A 24,722-nucleotide genomic window follows, 5' to 3' on the forward strand; every position below is an offset into this window, starting at 1 on the left:
ATGGAACAGTAATTATATTTTTAATACTGTCAAATTCCTTTCATAGGAGATCATTTCCAATCTAAAAAAAATCTCCCACAGTTGTTATCGTCCCTTCACACTAACATTGACAAACACATAAAGGAGATTAAGTGTGTATTTTAAAATGAATGTTAGTGCATGTTAATCTTCTGTTGCGTAGTTGATGGAGATTATTATTGTCAGACTGCAGTGGTGCAAAACAAAGCTTGTTTATGAAGGGCCAATGCCAAGACAGACCTGAGGTACAGAGAGGGTTTGAGTTCACAGAGTTTCAAGGAATATTAACCAGAGGACATGTTTGGTAGTTTCCTGTATTCAGGCAACATTTCTCTTCGCGAGTGTCTGACCATCTCTCTCTGTGTGTGTGTGTGTGTGTGTGTGTGTGTGTGTGTGTGTGTGTGTTTGTATGTGTTTGTTTGTGCAAGTATGTGCATCAGCTGTCCTCCCTGTAGCCCTTTCATGTCACCCAACACCAGGGGCTCGTGGCTGTGGCCACGGGTGGTCCACTATGTGAGAACTGGTTCCTGCAGGGGGTGTGAAGAGACCCCCTGATGCTAGCAAAATATATACCACAGGGGAATAAACACAGAAGCACACACAATAAAGTACGCACAAACAACATCTACTGCTACTACTCTGAATTATGTGCAGTAACTTTTTCTAGATATACACAATGCTTTTTTTTTTAATTTCTGTGAATAATTTTATAATTTCATTCTATTGATTGTCCTCAGACAAAAATACATATGGGAAAAAGGTGGTGCAGGGGTAGAATTAGGCACTCCTAAATATTCATTTTAGGTTCATGGTTTAAGGTGATTGATTCAGAATAGATTCTTAATTCAATACATTTAGAGGGGCAACAATATATTCCAGCTCTCGCTCCATTTCACTGTGTGCCAAACTGTTCGTTCATGTCTACAGTCCACCGAAAATACAGCACAAAACAGAGCTGGCACACTGCTAACTGGTTTAGATGAAGGTCACAGTCTGCTGCATAGAAAAAAAGCAGATAAGTGTGTGGGAGTATACAGCCTTCTTATTCGAAGAAAAGGCAACAGCAATCATTTGGAAACATGTTACAGTCTTGTGACTGGATGAGAATAATAACACACAAGTAATTCACTAACAAACACTGGCTGAAATGTGTGAGTGCAGAAGCAGGAGTTGGTCTTGTTATGTGTTGTTATTACTCTAACATGCGTTTTATCAGTGGAGAAAAGTCTCTTTGTTGTAGCACAATCACAAGAGAAACCCATCATTATCCACAAACTGTATGATGCTGACAGGCTATAGAAGGAGTTACTTTCGCCCTTATAAAGTTGTCTGGCTCAGCTCAGCCATGCTAAGGCCCTATAAAGGGAGAGTATTCCCGAAATAAGAACGACAACAGTAAAGTTGCTGCAAGAATCCCTCCTGCTGAAGTTTCCACCTTTTGTCCTGTCAACATCGTTTTATTAACAAGGTATGAAAATCTTGGCCAAAAACAGAGTAGCTAAATAAAAATGATAATTAAAGACTCCTGCACTCTGTTTACAAAACTATCCCCTTGGTGTTTGTCAGTATTAGTTTCAATAAATGTAAGACTAATATTTTCCCTGTTGATTTTCCTTAATCATGTAACTGAAAGGGAAATTAATAAATGTGTGTGGTGTGGTGTGTGCCTTTAGAGGTACACAAAGATCAGCCTTCTCAAAAGCAGTGTTTTGCATCATCTGTGTGAATGCAGATAACAAAGTGGTTCACAATCAGACAGAAAACCAGTTGAGAAAAGAGAGGAACTGGTTGATTAAGGGCAGACGAGTTAAATACAGACAAGAAAACTAAAGAAATGAAGTGACAATCTCAGAGAAAAACTCAAGTAAACTGAAGGTTGTTAGGAGAAAAAAACAAGAATGAGATTCGCCTAGGAAAATGGATTTGAACCAAAATAGAAAGATGACATGGAAAGGAGACAAATTGATCAACAATGAGAGAAGATCAAAGAAGGTGAAGCTGTAATGGCAGAGAGAGAGAGAGAGAAAGAGAGAGAGAGAGAGAAAGAAAGAAAGAAAGAAAGAGAGAGAGAGAGAGAAAGAAAGAAAGAAAGAAAGAAAGAGAGAGAAAGAAAGAAAGAGAGAAAGAGAGAGAGAGCAGAGGGAGGAAAGTAAAGAGACAGACAGAAGAATAGAACCTCATGAGGAGTTATGTGGGAGTTAAGTGATGAAATATATTCAGACAGGAAAACAGACAAGCAGCAGAGCTAAAGTGGGACAGTTGCGTAATGTTTAACACTGAGCAGAAATAAATCATCTCAATATATGTGATCTGTTTCTTTCGTTCTTTGGTCAAATCTTCTCTCAGGTCTTTCCTCGTGAAAACTGGAGGAAAAAGTTTGCAATACATTTTTTTTAATAAACTGTCAAATTAAACATTTGGTCCCTTAATGGGATGAAGATATTGTTAAAGCATGCCAACTGTCTCACTGCTCAGGCGTTCACCAGTCTCTCTCTCTCTAACAGGTAATGAGTTGATCACAACAGTGAAGCGAGGTTCAACTTACTGGCTGGAAGAACACACAGTTAATTGTGATGTGTGTGTCCATTGTTAGAGTGAGTGTACATGTGATGTGTGAGCATGAGAAAGTGTGTTAAAGACATGAAGGTCAGCACCTTTGAATACCAAGAACAGAAAAAAATGTTGAATGGATTTCACTGTAAAAGCCATCAAATGTATGATTGGTTGAATGACTGATTAGTTAATTGTACTGATTTAGAGATGCTTAATCAAAGACTATTGATACTTAGAGTAGGCTTATGTAGTGGGAATTTTACCCGGCGGCATCAGGTTTCTATATTATTTGAAGGAGCAGGCCATTTGCAGCATTTGGGCTTTATTCAGCACATCATTTTTGCTTTTTTGCGGCATGACTTTTTATGATTTATTGTGAGACATTGGAGGGAAAGGCATTGATTTGCTGATGAATATAATAAAGCATTTAGCACATAAATATCCAGATGTACACATTAGTAATTAAATTAGATCAAATATTGGACTGATATTCCTCACCTGACCAAAAGCTCACTCTGAATGAATGCTTATGTTACTTTAAGTCTGCTGGATATGTAAAGAGAAATCTCTGCTGATGGTGATATTTTTAATCAAGTTTAATGATTTTATTCTGCTGCTTCATGGTGGACAAATAGAATCTGAAAATTCTGCTTAAAACAAGGACTACTTACAGTGAAAATGTGTTAACAAATTAGCTGGATGTTAGGAGATCTTTACAAAGCTGATGAAAGTGAAATGTGTCTTGTGTCCAAAACATGCATTAAGTTTAAACTGCACTACAACAAGCCACTGAGTACACTACATTTATCATCTACATTCACTGATCTGGAGCAGTGGAAATCCACATGACACAAAAACCAGCACATGGCAGAAACTTTAATCCCTGCAGGTATCTAAGCGCTTTTGTTTTGTGACACTGCCAAAAAAAAGTGGAAGGGTTCAAACAAGTGACTGTGTAGATTAAACGGACCAATTAATCTCTCCTTCTCCGGCCTCCCAACTCCAAGTCTAGACTTCAAAGCAGGTATAAACTTAAGGACCTGAACCAGAGTGTGTGTGTGTGTGTGTGTGTGTGTGTGTGTGTGTGTGTGTGTGTGTGTGTGTGTGTGTGTGTGTGTGTGTGTGTGTATCATGACTCATGTGGCTTAGGGAAACAACCTTGTAGTCATGTATTTATCTGGGTAGCGGGCAAAGACTTTCATGTGTTCCTGGAGGATATAAAAATTGTACATGTGAGAAAAAAACAAAGAAATGATTCCAAATTCAACCCCAAAACAACTCTTCAGTTAAGAGAAGAGATTCAAAAGACAAATGGCCTGGAGCAAGGCCTCAGTATCATGTTAGTTCCCTTGTTTTCTAAGAAATGTATGAAGAAAGGCAAACAGATAAGAGTATGGTGAACATAGGAGAAGGCTGTAGGACAGGGAATAAAGAGATAAAAACAATGGTTGCAGGTAATATTGTAATTATTACCTGGTTCTTAATCTCAATCTTAATCTTTACTTAATATGATTCAGTCTAACAAACTGTAAAATAAGAAAAAGAATAATATGTATTTCTTTTTGTTTATTTCTCCTATAGCCTTATTTTCAACATGGTTGGAACACAAAACAGGTCAAAGGAGAATTGAAAGGGGGATTTTTATCAGAGGACTCTCATGACCAATATTTACAAGGCTACAATAACAGAGAGGAGGTAGTCATTTATTTTTTATCTTTTGTGGCTCACACGGACTAACCAGGGGGAAGTTGGTATGTAAACACCAGAGCAGTACTGTGCTTAACAGCTTGGGAAAGGGAACACACGTACACACAAACACACAAACACACAAACACATCCAAACAAACACACACAAACATAGTGGCGTTTTGGGAGGAAGAACTAAAAGCCAAATGTGAGTCAGAGGACTTTCAGCAGTTAAACATTTTAACAGGCACAAGCCTGCTCTCGGTGTGTGCGCAAGAGACTGTGTGTTTGTGTGTGAAGCCATGCAGACAATAACAAGGCCAGTGAGCCGAGCACATGGTCTGGGTGTGAATCTAAGTGTCCTACTGCCACCTATTGACAGACTGTAGAACTGCTCTCCCCTCCCCCACACAGGGTTGTACAGCAGGGAAACAGAAATACAGACAGTATTTATGTGAGAAGGAAAGACAAACAAACAGAGAAGAGGGGATGCAATTGGAAAAAATGTCATGAAAGCAGAAGGAAGTGGAAAAGGGGCAGAAGATCTTTAGAGATACTGAATTTAAAAATATTTTATATTCTTTATATCCCATAATGCTGTGTTTACTTTGCTGTGATATTAAGAGTACTCACAAAACAATTTATCTCAGTGAAAAAAATATATTGCACATAGAAATACTGCACATGGTAACTTTCATTGCAAAGAACATACTGTAGTATTTATAGATATACTTTTAGATGAAGCATCTGATTACATCATAACAGAATATAAACAGCAGAGTTAAGAGTACAGGGCAGTAATGTCAGGCACTGAGGCAGCAGGTCTTTACACATTTAAACTAGTGTTATTTCTAACAGTTTTAAACAGGATTGAAACTATGTCGACAGCTCTACATTGATCGCACATTCACTAAACAACAGAGTCTGAAACAAATCTAGCAGCAGAAAAATAACAGATTCACTTCTAAGACTTTAAATGACCTCACTAAATATATAGTGAAGAGGAGCATGTAGGGAGGAGAGGTGTGGACACAAGTTCACAGAGGACAGAGCAGATGGTGTCTGCTGGACTTACACAATCTCAAATACACACATGCAAACACACACTGGTGACATAATAGCAGCATGCCAGGTGTGCAGTTGGTGGCCTGCAGTCTGGCATTGACTGTGAGTTGTGTGTGTGTGTGTGTGTGTATGTATGTGCATTTGTGTGTATCCCGAGCCCTCTTTGTGTGAAAGGGGCCCCCTATTCACTGGTCTCTGCTGCCAGCTTGGCACTAAATCACAGGACAAGACGGCGCACATGCACAAACACACACGGACATGCACACACACCACCCTCTGTTGTCTTTTTGTCCAGCCCATGGAGAGAATGAAAAGAGGTCAAACAAGAAGACAGAGGCGGAGAAGCAAGTTTAGTGGATTTATAAAAGTAAAGATGTTTAAAATGGTTTGAGACGGAGTACAAGAGATTGAAAATAACTGGTTTCATCGTTATTTAGTATCTTAACATGTCCCGTCCCAACAGTGAGCTGGCACGCACAGACACACACACACACACACACACACACACACACACACACACACACACACACACACACACACACACACACACACACACACACACACACACACACACACACACACACACACACACACACACACACACACACACACACACACACACACACACACACACACACACACAGTCATGGCCATGCATCACTATAATCATAAAAATCTAGCCTGAAGAGACTGTGTGGACACTGCCTGTGTCTGTCTGTCTGTGTGTGTGTGTGTGTGTGTGTGTGTGTGTGTGTGTGTGTGTGTGTGTGTGTGTGTGTGTGTGTGTGTGTGTGTGTGTGTGTGTGGGTGGGTGTGTTTGTGTGCATGTAGGTTCTATACTCTTCTTCATATGCCTGCACTGTGTGTCCAGCTGAGAAGCAGTTACTAAAAGCAACTGATGCTCTGCTTTGTATCAAACTAGTGACAATAAAGACAGAAGCAGTGAATGTTTACACAGAAGCGAGAAGGGAAAAGAAAAGCAGACTAAGCGTTGGAGAATATCCAAAACTGAAATTTTCTAGTCTCTTCTATGAACAATAACTTGCGTTAACGTAGAATTAACATAAATTCTATAATATAAAAAATATCTACCTTATTTAAAATGAAAGTAACCCTGTTTTTGAGAGACAACATCTCTGTTTGTTTGGTTTACCTTGTTGAACTTCTGTGTTTTTAACTAGAATTAAGAGACGATAGTCTAGAAATATTCCATTAAATGCCTTTGATGTTTCACATTATCATGCTGCCAGAAAAGCCTTTCTTCTAAAAAAAAAGAAAACCATCAATTTGGATATAAAAAAGTGACTTGTCTTTCGGCATGAAGAAGTATAGTTTGTCCATGTGCAAAGACCATCCTAATAGTTTTCACCCACAGAGCTTAACTGAGAACTGAGCCCTTCTCTTTATCACAGGCACAGTGTCATGTTTGATGACTAAAATGGCGCAGTAATACTTGAACAAATTCACTCGAGAAATGTACAACCTGCTTTCACTTCTTGGTGTGTCTGTAGTGTTGACATATGTTTGAACTCTGATGCGTGTGCGTATGTGTGACTGACGTCTGTTTTGAGTTTACTGGCTACACGACAGCCGGATTATGAGAAACTGTTGCAGGAGTCTGAACTATTTCTCAGGGCAGAAGAGCACACATGGACAAACTTCTGTCTGTGTGAAAAATATCAGCAACTTATCGGCCTGGAAGAGATTCAGAAAATCCATTTTTAACTTCTCCTTGAGAGCTTTCCCAGAGGGTAATAAATTTGACTGCTTCTACACACACAGGAAATTTGTGTTAGTGCTTGCATGCTCAGCAGATTTCCACATGGTCTTTTCAATAGAGGCACTTTGATGGTGCTGGTGACTCAACTATGATCAATGTGTTCCTATCAATAATTCAGTCTCAATGCTCATCTGCCTCTGTGTCTCTATTTCCACTGTTGTTCATCTCTCGATCAATAAGAGACATGTTAGTGCCGAGTCGCTTTTAAACTTCTTGACCCTATTTTACTTGAATGAATGTGAAGTGAAGAATTGCCATTGAGATCGAGATAGGCATACTACTGTGACAAGGTGAAACAATCTGATGTTATAAACATACAAACGCACAAATCAACACTAAATATAAAAAAAATCAGTGATGCAGGGGTGCAAACTCATCAGGGATGAAAAAGGTGACATGGATCCAAACCACCTAGGGGGGGCCGGGGGCATGCTCCCCCGGGAAGACTTTTTTTTTTTTTTAAATGTCAGCTTTAAAATGTGAATTTACAGAAGATTTTAGCATTCAGACCGACTAAATAAGCAGTGCAAACTATAAGAAAAACACAATTGCTTGTCTATATCTATGTTCTGTTTTAACTTTTTGATAAAGCTTCAGTGAAACATGAAACACACATACTCCCAACCTTCAGTCCCTTTTTATAAATGGGATGAATTTGCAGAAATGAGCTTCCCATGTTCTACTAAGGGGTGATGTGAAGGGCAGTCACTATGCAAGTAGCTCTCAGGGCAAGAGTCTGAGAGAGCATCATAATACAGTCATCAAGTATGGCAATATCTTTGCATATCTTCTATCATATATATATAACATTATCAATATATTAACCTGATGTTTTGCTCTTGCTGATTCTCATTAAGTTTATACTTCCTCTGGCCTACCTTAATACATGTGTTGACCAGCTGTAGCTTTAATGTTGCCTGAGATAATAATGAACCAGAAAGCTGTATGAAGTTACCTTCAGCTAGCACACATTTCTCTGACCATCTTTACCTATGTCTACCAAACGTTATGATCAGACAGGATGTTTAACAGAAAGGCTGGCTTGCTAGCCAGACTTCCAGTCTTTCCACAGTGTGCTGCACATTGCGACTCATTGAATCAGGTTTCATGCTTCTTGTGGTTGGCGTGGCGATATTGAGCATTCGCGGTCGGCGCGAGAATGGTCCGCGGAGGATCTGAGCGCCCAGCCGCGCACCTCCAAGATTTTGTAACTGTGCCGACCGCGTTGCAATGATTGGCTACAGGGGCCGGAAGTACTTTCTTCGTACCGTGTTGAGCAATCAGACCGCTCTGACCGCAATCAGTATGAAACAACTCGACGTTTGCAGTAGACTCCCCCCCACCCCCCTCTAAATATTTTTATTGCAGATCTAAATGAATCACACAAATGACCTATTTGGGATCCAAAACAGTGAATTTCGCCAAAAAGTGACAAGTTTGCACCCCTGGTGATGTTTCCATTTCTTTGTCTTTGCTTATCTCAATGATCAACACTTGCTGTGTAAATGAACAGTGTTCCCTCATAGGACTGTATACCTTTCTTCAAATCTCATATGTGGTCTAAACCGATTGTAGTCACTAAACTAAAACCCCCAACCTGCAAGAACCACTGACCCATAGATAACTATTCCTGGCAAACTTTGGCGGTCATGTCTTCATTTAGTGTAGCTGCAGCAGGGGAGGCAAACAGGAGCTGACACCTGTCACAGATGTTGGAGCTAACCCAGCAACCTAGCACACATATCTGTCTGTCTACGTGTTGTTATCTGTCATATGTCATCCGGCTGGAGCCTGGAAACTAAGCAGTGTCATTTCTGCTAATATCAGTGTTCGACACTGATGTCATAAGTCATGTTTAAAATCATATTAAAAAAAAATCAAACGTGTGTGAAATTGTGGAACATTTTTACTTCACTTCATGGTGTTATTATGATGAAGGACTTGTGAGGTAAAAGTTAGCAAGGTCACTCTAAAATAGGGATGTGGATTTCAAATAAACTACTATTTCAAAGTCAGTGGAAAAATGTTAACAATTTGAATTATTGCCAGTGACTCACTTTTTCAACGTTTCAACAGGGATGTCCATCTGAGTTAAGTTCATTTAATGCTTACGCATAATGGATGTTTCCATTAACAGGTAAACAGATTTAGCATTGCGGCCGCAGGAATTTGAACTGAAAAAGAAATGTATATTTTACTTCTTAATGTAAAGTAAAATAGATTTTTCCTTAAGTTAAAATATGCCAAGTAAATTTCTTAGCATCTCTAAAGTCTAACTATACAGTTTGGTCAGGCAACTCACATTTGTGTTTGTTTTAACTGTTTACTGCAGAACATAGTTTGTACTTGGCATCTAGGCTTCAATCGCATCACCCTTCGCAGAGCCTACAGGTGAATGCTGGGTTGGTGGTCGGGCTGAAAGCAAGTGTCCAGTACGGGTGCAGGTCAGAGCTGGCAATGAGAGTAAAGAAGGCAAGACCAGAAATCTTTCCTCTTAAATAGGCCGCCAATTGGAGGGATGTGTTGCCAGGTGATTGTGGATAATGACGCATGTCAAGTGTACAATCGATGCAGCTCGAGTTGTCTGTCTAAACTAGCCCAAGCGCATCGCCTCATTCATGTCAGCTGACACTCATGCTTTGTTCTTCTTCTGTTATTTAATGTGGCAATTAGCTTTGAGATGCGCTACAGCAAACGACTGGCATAAGTACTGCATTACAACCTAGCTCGTAAAAATATTTTAAGAATGAATGACTTAATCAATTAAAAAATGAATAAATTGAATATTCTAAAAACATTATCCATCCCTACTAACTGCCATCATTATGTCATTTCATCTGCAAAAGCAGCTCAAGTGATCATCCACGCATTACACTGCATTTTCTGTTTCTTGCTAAGAATGCAGTTCATCAAACTGTTTTACATAAAGCAAAAAGGAACAGCTGGTAAAATAGGGTTTCTGTTTTGTGTTGTCATTATGCCAACAACCTCTAAAAACCCCAAAAAATCAGACGGTGACATGACCGCCGAGGCGCATATCGCACACTAATGGAGAGTGTCATGTGGGGGTGATAGCAGTGTGTCTGTATCTATGAAGCGTCATGTCCTGTTATACACAGGGCCATAACAAACACAGAGTACAGACAGTTTAAAATGACAAGGTGACAGCCACAGTGGGGGTTTGAAGACCATAACAAAAATAGAGTTTTCTCTGGTGCACAGCCCTGGCATCTCACAATGACTGACTGGCACCATGTGTACTGTGTCGAATCTGAAATGGGCAGACATGGTGTTTACAGGATGGATATGTTCAGGTTTAAGGCCTTTTAAACCATTTTAACATCACCTTGTATGTTATAAGATAACCCAGCTAAATTCAAAATAAGTTAACTTAGCTTAAACTATTACAGAAATGATATTATGCTAGGGTAATTAAGAAGCAATCTGTATCTCTGACACCCAGTGTTTAAAATTGGTACTGCAGTCCAAATTCTAAAACATTGGAGGGAGCTTTCCACCCCTGCCCCCTCCTCCCAAGAGTTGATGTGCACTCAGGTTGCTATGTTGCGGACACTGAAGCTTCTGTGATGAATCAGCTATGCATCATCTTGAAACTTTTCTGTTTCAAAACGGCTGCGAAGGGTGCCTTAAAACCGCCTACTTTCTCTGGTGAAAACAAAAACAAACAATTTGCACTGGAATTTAAACTAAAAAAACATAAATGCGGAAGCAAAGAGGAGGGGAGTAGGGGAGACACCATGACGTGAAAACAGCCTGATACAGACCATGCATAAATTGTTACATTTTAAAATTTTGTCTCTTTTATATTCAAGATAATAAAGAATATTACATTCAATTCAAAGTAGATCTTTATAATATTAACTTAAAGAAGTGAGAAATGACAGGAGGGTAAGGGACAAAAGAAGGATGAAGGGGGAAGATATGTGACTTTTAGGTAAGAGGGTGAAGTGATGAGGAAAACAGTCATCGGTTTGTTAGCCGGCTGCTGCTGGATGGAGGTTGTTTACCTCATGTCTACTGTAAACACCTCATACAAAATACTGCCATCTCCAGGATTGCTCACCCGGAGAAATATGGTTAAATATTCTTCTACTTTACACACACTTTAAGATACACATTTCTGTGCAGACACACAGGCCAACCCACATTCAATCACAGTTTCCCAGCATGCCTCCTTCACACACAAAACTTTGAGTATGAACCTCCAGACACATACACACGCCCACCACCTTGTCATTTCCTATGACATCCCCAGCCTCCATTACCTGCATATATTAACCAACCTCTCTGATGTTAAAAATTATACATTCATACATTTGAATAATTCAGATTATTTTAAAAGCTGTGCGCTCACTCACTGTCTCTTTTTTCTAGATGGAAAGAGAGCTATTTACCTCAAATCGCATTTGAATAAAACCCATAAATCCTTTCAAAGTTCTCTGCGATAAACCAATCAAATATCCCCAACGCTGGCTGACTGGCCAATCAAAATTAGCATTCATACTTGCAGCCTTTCTCATTCAAAAGACATCAAATAGCAAATCGAATTGCAGCCTATTTGTGAGGCTCAATTTGTTTGAGATAAGAAAAAGGTGGCTAATGGAGTGAGAGTGAGAGAAAAAAAGGGGCAGTGCTGCACTGCCATAATGTAATTCCAAACCTAACAAAAATATTTGATGGAGTAAACAGCACACATTTGGTTCATAAATCTGGTAGATGATTTTATTTGTTTAACAAAAGAGAAATATATTATAAGTAGTAGGGAATAGAAAAATAGATTAGATAGCGAAAGGGTGTGGAGGCTAAATTATTCCTGAGATGAAACCTGCTTATCACACTCAGCATTGAGCATGTTTGTGTTTTATGTGTGTGGGTAAGAGGAGACAAGAATCAGGAAATAAGGCTGGCAGAGTTGTTGTCTTGTTTTTTTTTCTAATGGGGGCTAAACCTGCATTTCAGTGTGTGTGTGTGTTGATGTGATACAATGAGTAAGAGACAATGGACAGACAGTGCAACTTTATCTCTCATTACACATCTCTGTCTTCTTCAAACTGCCTGTGAATCATGACAGGCGGTTACCTCCTGCTTCCTCTTTCTCTGTTTTGAAAACAACAAGTAACCGTCACTGACACTTGTGTTTCCTGTGTTAGAATTGGTTACACACATACCAAGACAAACACACAGCCATAACTGAGTTTAACTAAGTACATTTTTTAAGGGAATACAGTCACACACACACACACACACACACACACACACACACACACACACATACACACACGCCAAGGTTCAAGCAGCTGGTGAGTTTGCCCTTGACTGCCCACCCCCGGGCACTGGTGTGGCATGGATGCAGCTGTTTTAAAGAGTTCTGGAAGGGTTTATAAAGCCCTGTCCTTGTGAAGGGTATTTTCTGTTTTTCATTGACCCATTATAAACCCAGGGTCTCTTCAGACCAACAACAACCCTGCTTCAAAGTCCAGGCTGCTTGTTCAAGTTGGTCTGACAACTGTGTTGGTAGTGATTTTTGCTAGAAAATGAATCAGCATCCCTTATTAGCATTGTGCTAACTGTTCCTTACAGTGCTCCATAAGAATAAAAACAGCTGTGCAGTGTCTTTAACTCTGTTGAATAAAGATAATATTAAGCTTTCCTATTGGAATCTGCACACAACAGAACATGGCGACTACCATTTGTGCAAGTGAGAACTTCTTGTATCAGGATAAATCTCTGAACAACTGTATCCTGAGTGCTAACTGCCCAATGCCTTCACAGCCCAGGTGTTTAAATTCAAAGGCTTGGTTAAGATGTCTTTTAATCACATGCTTAACATTTAAAGGCCTAATGGTTTGGTTCAGGCAAAAACATTTCTCGGTTAAAACCAAAAAAGAGAAAAAAAAAGGAAAGGTTTGGTGGAGGGAAACAGCATGGCGTGGTGTTGACTTCTCTTGTGTCAAAGTCTTGTGCTCTTTGACTCTTATGTAAACCCCAACCACCACCCCAAGCAGACTTTATCAATTGACATGACATTGGAGTTGGTTAAGAGTATTTTGTGTAAAAGCTTAAGGTAATCAACTTGCAGACACAGTAATAGAAGTTGTTGCATATAGTATTTCAATGAATAGTTCCATTAAAGTTACAACATTGAGAATTGATCTAACCTGTCCTTCAAGGTAAGCAAAAACCAAAAAAAGTTGTTTTCATGTCTCTGCCAGGTCTTTGTACTGACAGTGATCAAATACTGGCTTTGATGAGAATATAAAAATAGCTCTTCTAAAACATTCATAATAACATTTCCAGGTTAAACTACATTTTAATTATGTGAATGAGCATGAAATGTTAATACAATGAGACAATTGACCTTAGCTTGTCATACAGTACTTCAGGCGTGACGACCCAAAATGCAGCATTTGACATGAGGCTCAAAGGTTTGTAATCCAGCAGGGAGAAGAGCAGCTGAGATGATGATCATTGCGAAGGAAAGATGAAAATGGTTTTTAATTCCGTTGCATGTACTTATTATTATTATTTTTTTGGTTATCCATATATAATCGAGATTTTACATTCAAATCTACATTCATTTTTCTAAAAAATACAACAGATAATAATGTATAAAGGTAAATGCTCTGGAAGTGAGATTTGTGTTCACAGTGTGGGAGCCTTGCCCTTGACTGACCCGCCTGGGGCTCTAATAGACAAATGGCCCACTGTGTTGTTGGGGACTCTGGGAGTCATCTCTAACCAAAACAGATGCCTAGGCACAGCAGCTGTTCATCTGACTTCAAACTCTACCGAAAAACCATGTTGCCAAAAATCAGCATCTTTAATAGTCCAACAGCAGTATTTTACATTTCACAGTATAAACATCAGTATATTTACCAGGAATTCAATGAGAGCTAATTCTGTAAAAGTATCCCTTATTATAAAGACGATTTTCTAATGGGGTAAATGCACGAGTGAGGGAGATATTGTACTCACCCTGGAAGGACTGACTGGCTCTCTCCACAAGCTCCTCGATTGGATAGCTGGCCAGGTCTCCTCTGGCATGTTTAGTCTTGCAGTAGGTACACGCATTCAGACACCTACATGGACAGGAACAGACAGAGAGAAGGTGAGTGGAAGAAAATAGGATGGATGCCTTTGGAAGACAGCGTATTTGTTCAATCATCAAAACACTTAGCATAGGATTCAATAGAGAAGTTTAAAACAAGTTAAAAAAAAAAAAAAAAGAAGTAAAATAAGCATATTCAAAATTCAGCTTTGTTTTATGTAATACTCATGAGTGATATTAAAATCAGCAACACAATGAATCCTTACTTTGGATAATCAATGTGTAGTTTATAAAACCACAGTCTTTAAACATTACAAGTCATAAAATATATATTTTTGCGAGGGTTAAAGTTTTTCCCTTGAACCAGCTGAACTGGGGACTTCTGAAAAATGTAAGAGACAATGGTGACCAAGGAGATAGAAAAATATTTTTAATATTTCTATGAAATCAAGTGGCGCATGATTTCCCAGTAGAGTCAAATCATGAGAAGAAACTGTTCTGTTTATTAGGGATCCAGCGAGCCCTGAATTAACCGTGGACAGCTGTCTCTCAGACTGAGGGGCGGCAGTGGAAAAAAAATCAGACTCAATGAAGTTTTTGTTTTAAAACAAGTAGAAAAGCACAATTTAAATTAACCATGAAGTGAGGAGGGAGGAGAGAGAGAAAGAGAGAGTAACCAGAAAACTCAAAACAAGAAACACTGGCTCACACCAGAACCAAACGCATGGCATAGTATCAACTGTAGGGGAGTCTTTGTTTGGGATGAAGGAGGCTTTTCTTCAAGAGTTCCCTCTAAATCACCACTGAATTGAAGAACAAGGCCCACTGTTATTCAACTTTTTTTTTTTTTACATTTCTGAGGTTTTATTTCTGTTCTTTAGTTTGTCACATTAGAATAAAAATATACACTATAAACGTCATCACAGAAGTTTCTTTGAACTCAATATTGGCTTATTTTTCTGGCATCCATTCAGACATGCTGTTGGTTGAACACGAGTTTTCGTTGTAATTGGTTAAGTGCGCGCGCGCGTGTGTGTGTGTGTGTGTGTGTAAGGGAATGAAAATATTGAAGATAAATAAGACCATTCATCTTCTGTCTTCCTTTAAAAGAACAAGATCTTTGACCCTTTGAGAGGTGTCTTCCTGCGTAGTATCAAAAGTCGACCTGCAGGAACTGGGGGTTAAGTAACTGTAGAACTCAACTGGCAAATCTAACACCGCCACACTGAAGAATTCAATTTCCAATGGAGCCACACAGATCACGTCATGTTTACTAACAGAATTTGTAAAGCACAAAATGTATCCCATCCGTGGAACACAGCATGCAAAGTGGGGTTTTCACTGAAAGCCTTAAAGTAAGCAAAGTGTAACTAATAAGACAACAGCATAGCCACTAACAAACAACAAAACATGACCATCTACAAATGCAGCATTACTAATGTAACCTTTTGACACAGACTGAAGATCAAAAGCGCTGTTTGCTCTTGACCAAATGTGTCACAATTCTTAAATTGCTTTTCTGTGGAATCAAAACACTCCACTGCCGTGACAAAAACATCTTACTAATGATAAATAACCATCGAATGCTGTTATCTAAGGAAGCTTGTACGGGTCTTTGAATTAGACACAAGCAGAAAAAACCCTGTATCAGTCCGTGACAGACTTATGGTGATTATCAGGGGTTTCCCAGAATGTCCACACAAACAGGACATCACAGAATTCTTGCTTGACCACAGACACAATTGCCGTCCTGTTTATAAGATGTGTCAGTTCAGTGAACTTGGGTCAAGTAGATTTATCATCACACTAGATCTGGCAGCAGCAGCAGCTGTGGGAAACATATTCAGACATAATCTATAAACCAAATTGAGAAAAAAATAAGTAAAAAGTATTTTGCAGATTGTACAAAGACATACAAGTTTACAGTACAAAATCTAAATGTTGCTAGGTTTTCTTTTTACATACCGAGTGAAGAGGTTCAGACCTCTTGAGGTTAAGACTTCTTGGGCTTCTGCTAGTGGCTCACATTCATCCACTTTTAGGCATTTACACCAGGCAGATTAGCACTTATCACTTCAATGCAATGGGAGTGCTTATCAAGCAAAATTAAGACACATAGCTAGAGACCATCGTTAGAAGATCCAAAAGTTTTTAAACACTCCTTTTTTACTATGAATAAAACATCTCAGTTTCACTGTTTTATCTACAATACTGTCATTCTCATTTTAAAAATAGAACATCAATATAATACATCATGGATAAAAATGAAAAACAAAAGATAACATAGCATTCAATCCATCCATCTTTTCCTCTCAGGGTATTGCTTATCCTCGATGAGGGCACCAGAGATGGCAGCTAGGTCATAGGACCTAGCTGTGGAGAAAACATAGACAGATGGGGCCCTGCATGCGTGCACGCACACACACACACACACACACACACACATGTACATACACACACAGAGATAGACATACCACTAGGGGGTCCATCCATCTTAATGTGATCAGGCCCAGCTGAGTGGATCACACCAACATTAATCTCAAGAGACAGTCAGTGGCCTGTTTGGGTGTGTGTGTGTTTATGTGTGTGTATTTGCATCTATTATGTGTGTATGTTTGTTCATGTGCCTGTGTGAGTGTGCTGCCGCTGAACATTTGTCCAGTATCACAACAACGCATTAGCAGTTTCGACCCCTCCATCAGCCTAAATATACTGCGACATGTAGTCAGCACCCTTAGACTGACAGTGACTGAAGGAGAGGGGCAGGGTCACTCGTTCTGAAACACACACATACATGTTTGCTGTTATTCAAGTTGAGGGGAGACTACTACAATAAAAAATAAAAAAAGGGGGAAAATTATTCTGAAATTCAAATAAAGTCCTACTTATCAGGCCTCCATCTTTACCCTCCTTTGTCTCTGTCCTCTCCGCCTTCTGTTTCATACCAGTTAATTAAACCACAGAGGTAGCAGTTGTACCTGACAGCAGTGTACTTCATCAATGTGTTACAATAAGAGAGGCAACCTCCCCAGTGTGTGTGTGTGTGTGTGTGTGCGTGTGCGTGTGCGTGTGTGCGCGTGTGTGTGTATTTTTGTGTGCAAGAGAGAGAGAGAGACTATTGTGTGGTTGTGGCCTTGGGAAGGTAACAAAGAAAGGAAAACCCTGAGGTTCTCTGTACATTTGTAAAGCCTCCCTCGACATACACACACTCACACTCACATACAGTATAGTTCACGCTGGAGAGGCCCCCTGTGTGTAAAAGCTTAAAGATGCAGACTGGGGGAGAGTTGGGCAGATAAGCATTGAGGGTCTACACATTAATTAGAAAACTGCTATATGGATAAACAAGTTGGGCAAATGTGTTCATTCGTGTTGGTGTCTGTGCGGGTTAGGGTGTGGGTTCATGGTAGTTCCCATTGTGCAAGCTTGAAGATGCAATTAAGAAAACAAAGCAAAAACTGAGCAGGGAAGTCTGAGCACTTTGCAAATTATGAAGCAAGATTATTCACTGCACTTATTGTTGAGACTGCAGAGAGGGGTGGAGTGGGTAGATGAGCAAACATAATCTTAAAAACTGCTATTATATGAGTGAACAAAGCCCCGGGCCTGTAAGTTTACCGTCCGTATCGTTTCAAAGTCAAAGTGGAGGTTGTAAAATAATGTGGAGTCAAGGAACAAAGAACGCTGACACAATGGAGTAAAGACCTATTACGAGTAATGAATAGAGGATGATTAGTTATTCAGGGAAAGGTTGGCAGCCTAACTTTGTTTACCCTTGATACACTGCCATGAGAGATGGCTGTGTTGAAGTTTAAAAAAAGATTTACATGCGCATCAATGACTTCTTGTGACACTGACAAAAGCAGTATTCCTTGCAGCTCGTATCTGGTAAGGAGCATTATAATCTCTAATGATCAGGATTTAGCGTCACACTACAACTTTGTTAGCTTGAAAATCACCCTATGAGCTACTGCAAGTTCAAAAAAAACAAAATAAAAAAGTGGTTCATTGAGTAAAGTAAGTGATTCCCCAGGACAGAAAAGAAACTTAAAAAGCAGAAGGATAATGAGGATAGATTTAAATTAAAGTGTGAATGGTGGTGTTTTGAGAAATCTTACACACCATTTTTAGCAAGATTGTCTCTGTGTTATTGCTTGATTGATTCAGTGAAATTACAAAATTAGGCGGGATTAGGATATTTTATATTATCAACCCATGTAAAAGGCCACATTTTTACAGCAAAAAAACAGGAACTGACAGACTCTTTAAATGGCTACAGTATGTGTGATATAAACAATATGATAGAGGATGATGCTAAAATGTTTTCAAAGTTTTCATTTCATGTGTTATTACAATACAGTTAAAGATTTAATTTTTGATACAAAACATTTTTCATTGGCTTTTCAGAGATGGTCCATTGACCAGCAAGGAGTCAATTAAGACTATAAAAACAAGGGGATCTGTCAAAGTGTCTGAAACTTCTGACCTTAAACAGCTTGGCTTGGACATTGGAACAGCTGCCTTGTCTGGACTTGTTTACTCTCTTGTTCAAAAGAGTTCTGGTCAGACTGAGAAATGTATATAAATACTGGATTTATGTGCATGTGTTTGCTTGTGTGCGAGTAGTTGAGTGTGTGTGCGCACGCACGCGTGAGTGTGTCTGTGTGTGTATGAGTTTGTCCTAAGGCAGCTGGGATACGTTCCTCTCAGTGTTCAATGCAGCCTGTGTGTGTGACCTCTTGATTATGCCATTTAGTATCGTGTTTGTGTCCTGAACATTGAAAAAGATCTGTGTGTGTGTGTGTGTGTGTGTGTGTGAGAAACAGAGAGATAGTGAGTGTTTTGGATGTGTCACATGCTGACCTTGGATTGCTGGAACTACTACAGCAGCCCTGCTTGTTGTTTTGACTAGAGGGGGACAGCACGTGCATGTGTGTGAAACTCCCCACCATGTCTACGTAGGGACTGTGAGTGTTTTCACGACTTCTTGTTTTGTCTAAAGACAGACCTCCAGACAGCCTCTGTCCTAGATCAGGGAGCCCATTGTTAATAGAAAAGAATGCTATGATGTTTGTTTATCATGAACAGCCGCGCATATTAGAAAAAAATCGAATGGTACAAAAATGAACCTAAAGTTAGACTTGCAGGCAAAGTAGATTTCCTGGTAAGCAAGCCGACTTTCTCACCCACTACTTTACACTGAATACAAGAATCCACAAGCTCTAGCATATGTTAATAGTTCTCTCTCTGAAAAGTTTAGCTTTTATAAAAGCTGTCAGCAGGGGCACATTGGGTGGAGAAATGTGTACTGAACAGATTGATAAACTTTGTTTTCCTGGGTTTCTGACCCCTCCAGTAATTACTATTACATACCGTAAATGCTCTAGACTAATCAGAGCTAGTGTTATCTGCAACACTATTCAGGCTTGCAGAGATACAAAGGCATTTTATGTGCAATCTATCAGAATTTCTTTGCTATCCTCCAATACAGACATTCCACCCTGAAATGGAAAGTCCCTGTTCACAAAGTCCCAGAAAGAGTAATGTAAACAACAGTTTGATCATTTTGTCAGTGAACTTAAACTTCCTCTTATTTAAAAATCCAAGCTTGGAACAACAAGACTAAAAAAAAAACAGCAAATAAAACATTTAATTACACACTAAACTCAATTATCACATCCATAACTATTCTTATTTTTCACTTGTGATTTAAGCCATTTTTCTTTGAGAGTAAGTGTGGGTCTGATTCAATTACATTGAGTTATAAAATCCCAGCGTCTCTCCTGCCGCGCTGCTGACAGCTTAGTCAGCCCAGGAGTCAAACACGGTACACAGCTGCACAGCAGTGGTAAAGTAATGTTAACATTGTCCTGTTGAAAAGCACTTGAGATGACACCACTGACCTTTATCACCTGAGCAGAAAGTGTTGGAGCAGCAGAACTACTTCACCGGGCTGCCTTGTATCACCCCTCTCAGCTCCTGTCATTATAACTTACATGATGTGTGGCCTTTTTGAGACTGGCTTTTCAAAGTACACAGCCTACCTACGACAAAGCTTAAAAACAATAGCGTACCTGCTCTATTTTTATAGCTGCTTATGTAGATGGAAGATGTGCTTAAACTGGATAGTTGATGGCTTGCAGGGCATCAACACAGAACATACCATAACATTTATTTACATTATGATTTAAAGTTTATGTTAAGAGTTACATAACACAATACAAAGTGTTTCATTGTAAAATAAGCCAGCTGTATCACATGTATAAACACATCCATAGATACAAAACGATAGCCTACATGTTAGAGCCACACATACAAACCCTAATCTCTTGGTTGAAGGTTCTGTCCTGATGACAATGGACCATTTACGTCTTGGAAGAAAACATATCGAAAACTGGTTTAGGCAAATAGTCTGTAAGACAAGCGTGTGTGTGTGTGTGTGTGTGTGTGTGTGTGTGTGTGAGTAAACTGTGTTTGCCTGTGACATACTGGGCTAATTCAGTTACTCAGGGGTTCTGTAGTGTAATGCCTTGTAATGACACACAATCTCATTTTGTCCAAGGAGACACATCAATCTTTTGGATTTACTGTGGGGAGCAAAGTCTCTCCCGGTGAGTGAGTAGGAAGGAGAGTGGATAGAGAGAGAGAGTGTGTGTGTGTATTTTTATCAGCCATGTGTTTGTGTTGCAGTGGGGAAGAGGGAAATGGAATAATATATTCAGACCAGTGGAGCTGAAAACTACCCATACATTGGTTTGATAAACAGCAGGAAAGGCCACCATGGTACATAGCTAGAGGAGGTGTAGGTATGTGTGTGTGGGTGTGTTTGAATGAGTGGGAACGAGTCTGCATATGATCATGTGTGTTTCAGGATGGAAATAGAAAAAGAAAATGGGAATTTGTGGAGGGCAATGTGTTTGTGTGTGCCGACTGCGTGCTAAAGTGCGAAATCAAAAGAGATCTTGTGTATATTGTGCAATCATGCATTCACGCAACCCTACACACATGTACGTGATCAGAAACCCTTGTGTAAACACTCTTCACTCCTGTGTTACTCGACTTTTCTGAAGCACATCAGCACATTTTCTCCCTCTGTTGTTGCTGCTCCACATGATGCATTCTCACTTTTGCTCCACAGGGAGAAAAACAACACAGGCAAGAAAAGATGAGATCATTGACCAACGAGCAACAAAATGAAAAATCAGTCAAGTAGAGCAATGTTATGTGCCTTGTGTATTTGCCTTTAAGATGAGGACGTGATATGGAAAAGTTATCTGCAGTGAATGGGGGTCTCAAGCAGCAGCAGACATAGATGTTTAGATTATTTGCTAAACTGGGTGTGGAAGAGAAATAAAGAGAGAGAGAGACTCCTCATGTGACTGTGTATGGCATCTCAGGCAAAACCAGCTTCTCATTCTCTTAGGCCTTATTCACTTTCACACTGTAATTGCCAGAGAAATTCAAATTACAAAAGAGCACATAGGCCTGATTCAATTTGCTTTTAACTCGGCTAATGACTCTCTCTCTCTCTCTCTCTCTCTCTCTCTCTCTCTCTCTCTCTCTCGAAAAAGACGGCTCTGTTATTCATGTAGTGACTGTACGATTCTTAAGTGATAGTCCTTATTGAAAAGTTTGTCACCATGAGCTGAGCTATGTTTTTTTCACCGCACCATGTCAAGGCCTGTGGCGGAAAAAGCACAATGTGCTGAGTTCGACTGATCCACATAAATTGTTGCAAGTGGAGGAAGCTCTGATGTATGCTGATTGGGGCAGAGAAAAAGAGACGTGCAGCTATCAGGTGCTGAAGGCTGTCATTCAAGTGCCAAAAAGCATGAAAGACAGGCAGTTGTTAATGTAAGAAAAGTGAGGATTGAACCACTTTTATAAACTTCAAAGTTAAATCGACAGAAAAAGTGGAAAAAGGATGTGGTGGCATGAAGACATTTGCCATGTTCCTTTTTACAGAAGCTTATACTTGCATCCAATATTACAAGAGACAAAGACGTTTTTCTGTTTTAAAAAAAGAGCTGGATCCAGATCCAAGTTTGGAGAGGGAATATGGCAATCAGTATGAACTTCACATCTTTGTTTTCATGATTTTCATAAGACTATCAGCACCTTGAAAAAGCTGAAAGACGAAGCTGTTTAACCGTGTTTCCATATTATCTCAATGATACTCTGCAAAAAAAGAAAAAAATGAATCTAAACTAATTTAAGCAGTTCTAGAAGTACTACATACTGTAGAGTAGAAGAAAGGCAGATTAACATGTTAACAAGTAAAACTTGTTTTCAGCTATTACCATTAATTTATTTGAGCTTCATTATTCATGTGTCTTAAATTAATCAGATTTGGATAATTGATGAATTCAACCTAGATCCAGGTAACTTGGTTTTTGTTGTCTTTCTTTCACTGATCATATTTTGAAGTAATCATTGCTCAAGTAAAGTTTGATGTGGGCAACATTCAAGCCCATCTGTGTCTGCTCCCACAGATGGGCTCGTCCATGTCTTTAATTATGATCTCACAAGAGTCTACACCATATCAAAGGTCACCATGGTGACAAGGCTCACCACTGAGGTTTTCAAAAGAGCCAGCAGTATTCAAATCAATGACCCGGGCAAAGGCGGCTGAGTTTGACTCCTATTTAAAACTAAGTGTCTATTACCTAAGTGACTAGTCCATAAGCTAGTTAGCTACCGAGGCTAATCGCAGAGTTGTCGGATGAGTATAAAGCAGCACCCTCAGCTCCCGTCCTATCACCCTGGGACCTTATTTATGATCGCTGCAATCCACAGTGTTATCAGCTCACAACTCTCTAATTTGTGCAACAGTTTTTTTTTGTTAGTTTTTTACATTACAGTAGGTCTACCTTATTAAGTACCATGGGCACTCATTCTGGTCCTGCTTTGATCATAAGGGACACATCAGCTCAGGTTGGCAGTGATAAAGAGATCTTGTTTAAATCTCTTTTTAAGATATTAACGTCTACCTCTGACACAAACAATGTCGCTGCATTTGCTCACAGTTGAGTCCTAACCTCTACCTTTCCTGAGGCTTATTGTTTTCCTTCCATAAGAAGTCTGTGACCCCAAATTTACTTCTCTCTGAAGCAGAGAACGTTACACATTGGTCACAATGGATAACAAACCTATGTAAAGGTCAGCAGGGAGGTTGATAAGACTTGTTATTCCACTGTGTCGGAGTGCAGAGGGGATGGAGAAGTTGTTGTAGCCAGGCAGAAATCGCAGGAAACAAGAGCTAACACACTGGGGGCCAGTCAGCGAACACAAACACATTCACAATGTGCACAAAGCACTGAGACACATTTCCCTCTATGGGCTTTGTTTACATGGTGTGTGCCTGTGCACGCGAGCGTGTATTTTGCAAAGGTTAATATAAGTGATTGTAAAAATCAAGGATTTAGCTGGGATAAAGGTCTGTGAGCCTTTTTAAATCCTTTATGGCTATAGACAAACAGAAATAAAAAGAATTGAAAATGTTGATAAAAAAAATAACAGATTAATACTCTTTAGCTTGAGTACTGGATGCTAAACATTTGTGTTTAAAAGGCTTTAAATGTCTATTCAAAACACTAACAATGGCATCATGCAACATTCAACACAGCTTAATGGTTAGATTAAATTATCTTTTCCTTAAGAAGATAAATATTTCACTGAGTGTCAGAAGGTGAAAAAAGGGAAAGAGGAGGGATGAATAGAAGGTGCTGAACAGAGTGAATAGGATAAATTACTGTGTTGGCTCCAAGGTTATCTTTTATACTCCCTGGATGGGTGAGGCCAGTCACTCAGAGTTAGAAATTTCCACTCTCCTGTGACAAAAAGCAGGACTGTTGAATTCCTTTGAGAGCTAAGTCATTCAATGTTTGCGTCTTTTTAAGACAAGTCAGTGTGTCTGTTTGTCGACCTATAGTAAGCTTAACCTTGCAAGCATTTAAAGGACGGTTATTTGAAGGAGGTGGAAAAGGAAAACGTTAAACAAAAGAAGCCAAATGATTCCATCAAAGCTGAGAAAAGAAATGTAAAAAGTATAGGATTTTTTTTTGTTGATAATGTCTCAATATGTGTGCCATGCATACCAGGAGCTGCATTAATGAACAGTTTTGTGTCAACATTTCTTAAAGTTTAACTATTTTTAATAAAGTATGAGCTTAAAGAGCAACAACCAAACAATAGAGAAGCAGTCAAAATGCCAACACTTCTTCACTTGTATATGAGAAAACTATCAAACAACAAGAAGCTAATTTTCACTGAATTGTCCCTCTGAGTCGGCCTGTCTACCTGCCCGGAAGTTAAGAAAGAAGAAGTTGAGTATTGGTATTGGGTTTACAGGAGAGAATCATTACCATCTGACTTTTAAGTCATTGTAATAACGACAGAGATTTCTTCGTGCCAAAAAAGTCAGTAAACAGAGAACAGGGAAGTGACAGATAATGAAATGAAGCGAGCTGTATCAGTGCAACACCGGGCTTTTTTTTAAAGGCCTGCAGTTTAATGGCAATGGTTCACACAAACAGATACAAATACACACAC

At 39.4% G+C, this 24,722-nt stretch overlaps 1 protein-coding gene across 1 annotated transcript in view; it reads right to left on the reverse strand.

Moving 5' to 3' along the window:
- cdkal1 (CDK5 regulatory subunit associated protein 1-like 1) overlaps positions 1-24,722 on the reverse strand; it is a 152,426-nt gene that overhangs the window by 111,157 nt on the left and 16,547 nt on the right. The window contains exon 4 of the mRNA XM_065957693.1: positions 14,099-14,202. Within this exon, the coding sequence (XP_065813765.1) occupies positions 14,099-14,202 (104 nt within the window). The remainder of the gene's footprint in view (positions 1-14,098; positions 14,203-24,722) is intronic.

This window comes from Labrus bergylta, chromosome 8, assembly GCF_963930695.1.
Source record: "Labrus bergylta chromosome 8, fLabBer1.1, whole genome shotgun sequence".
Taxonomy (NCBI): domain Eukaryota; kingdom Metazoa; phylum Chordata; class Actinopteri; order Labriformes; family Labridae; genus Labrus; species Labrus bergylta.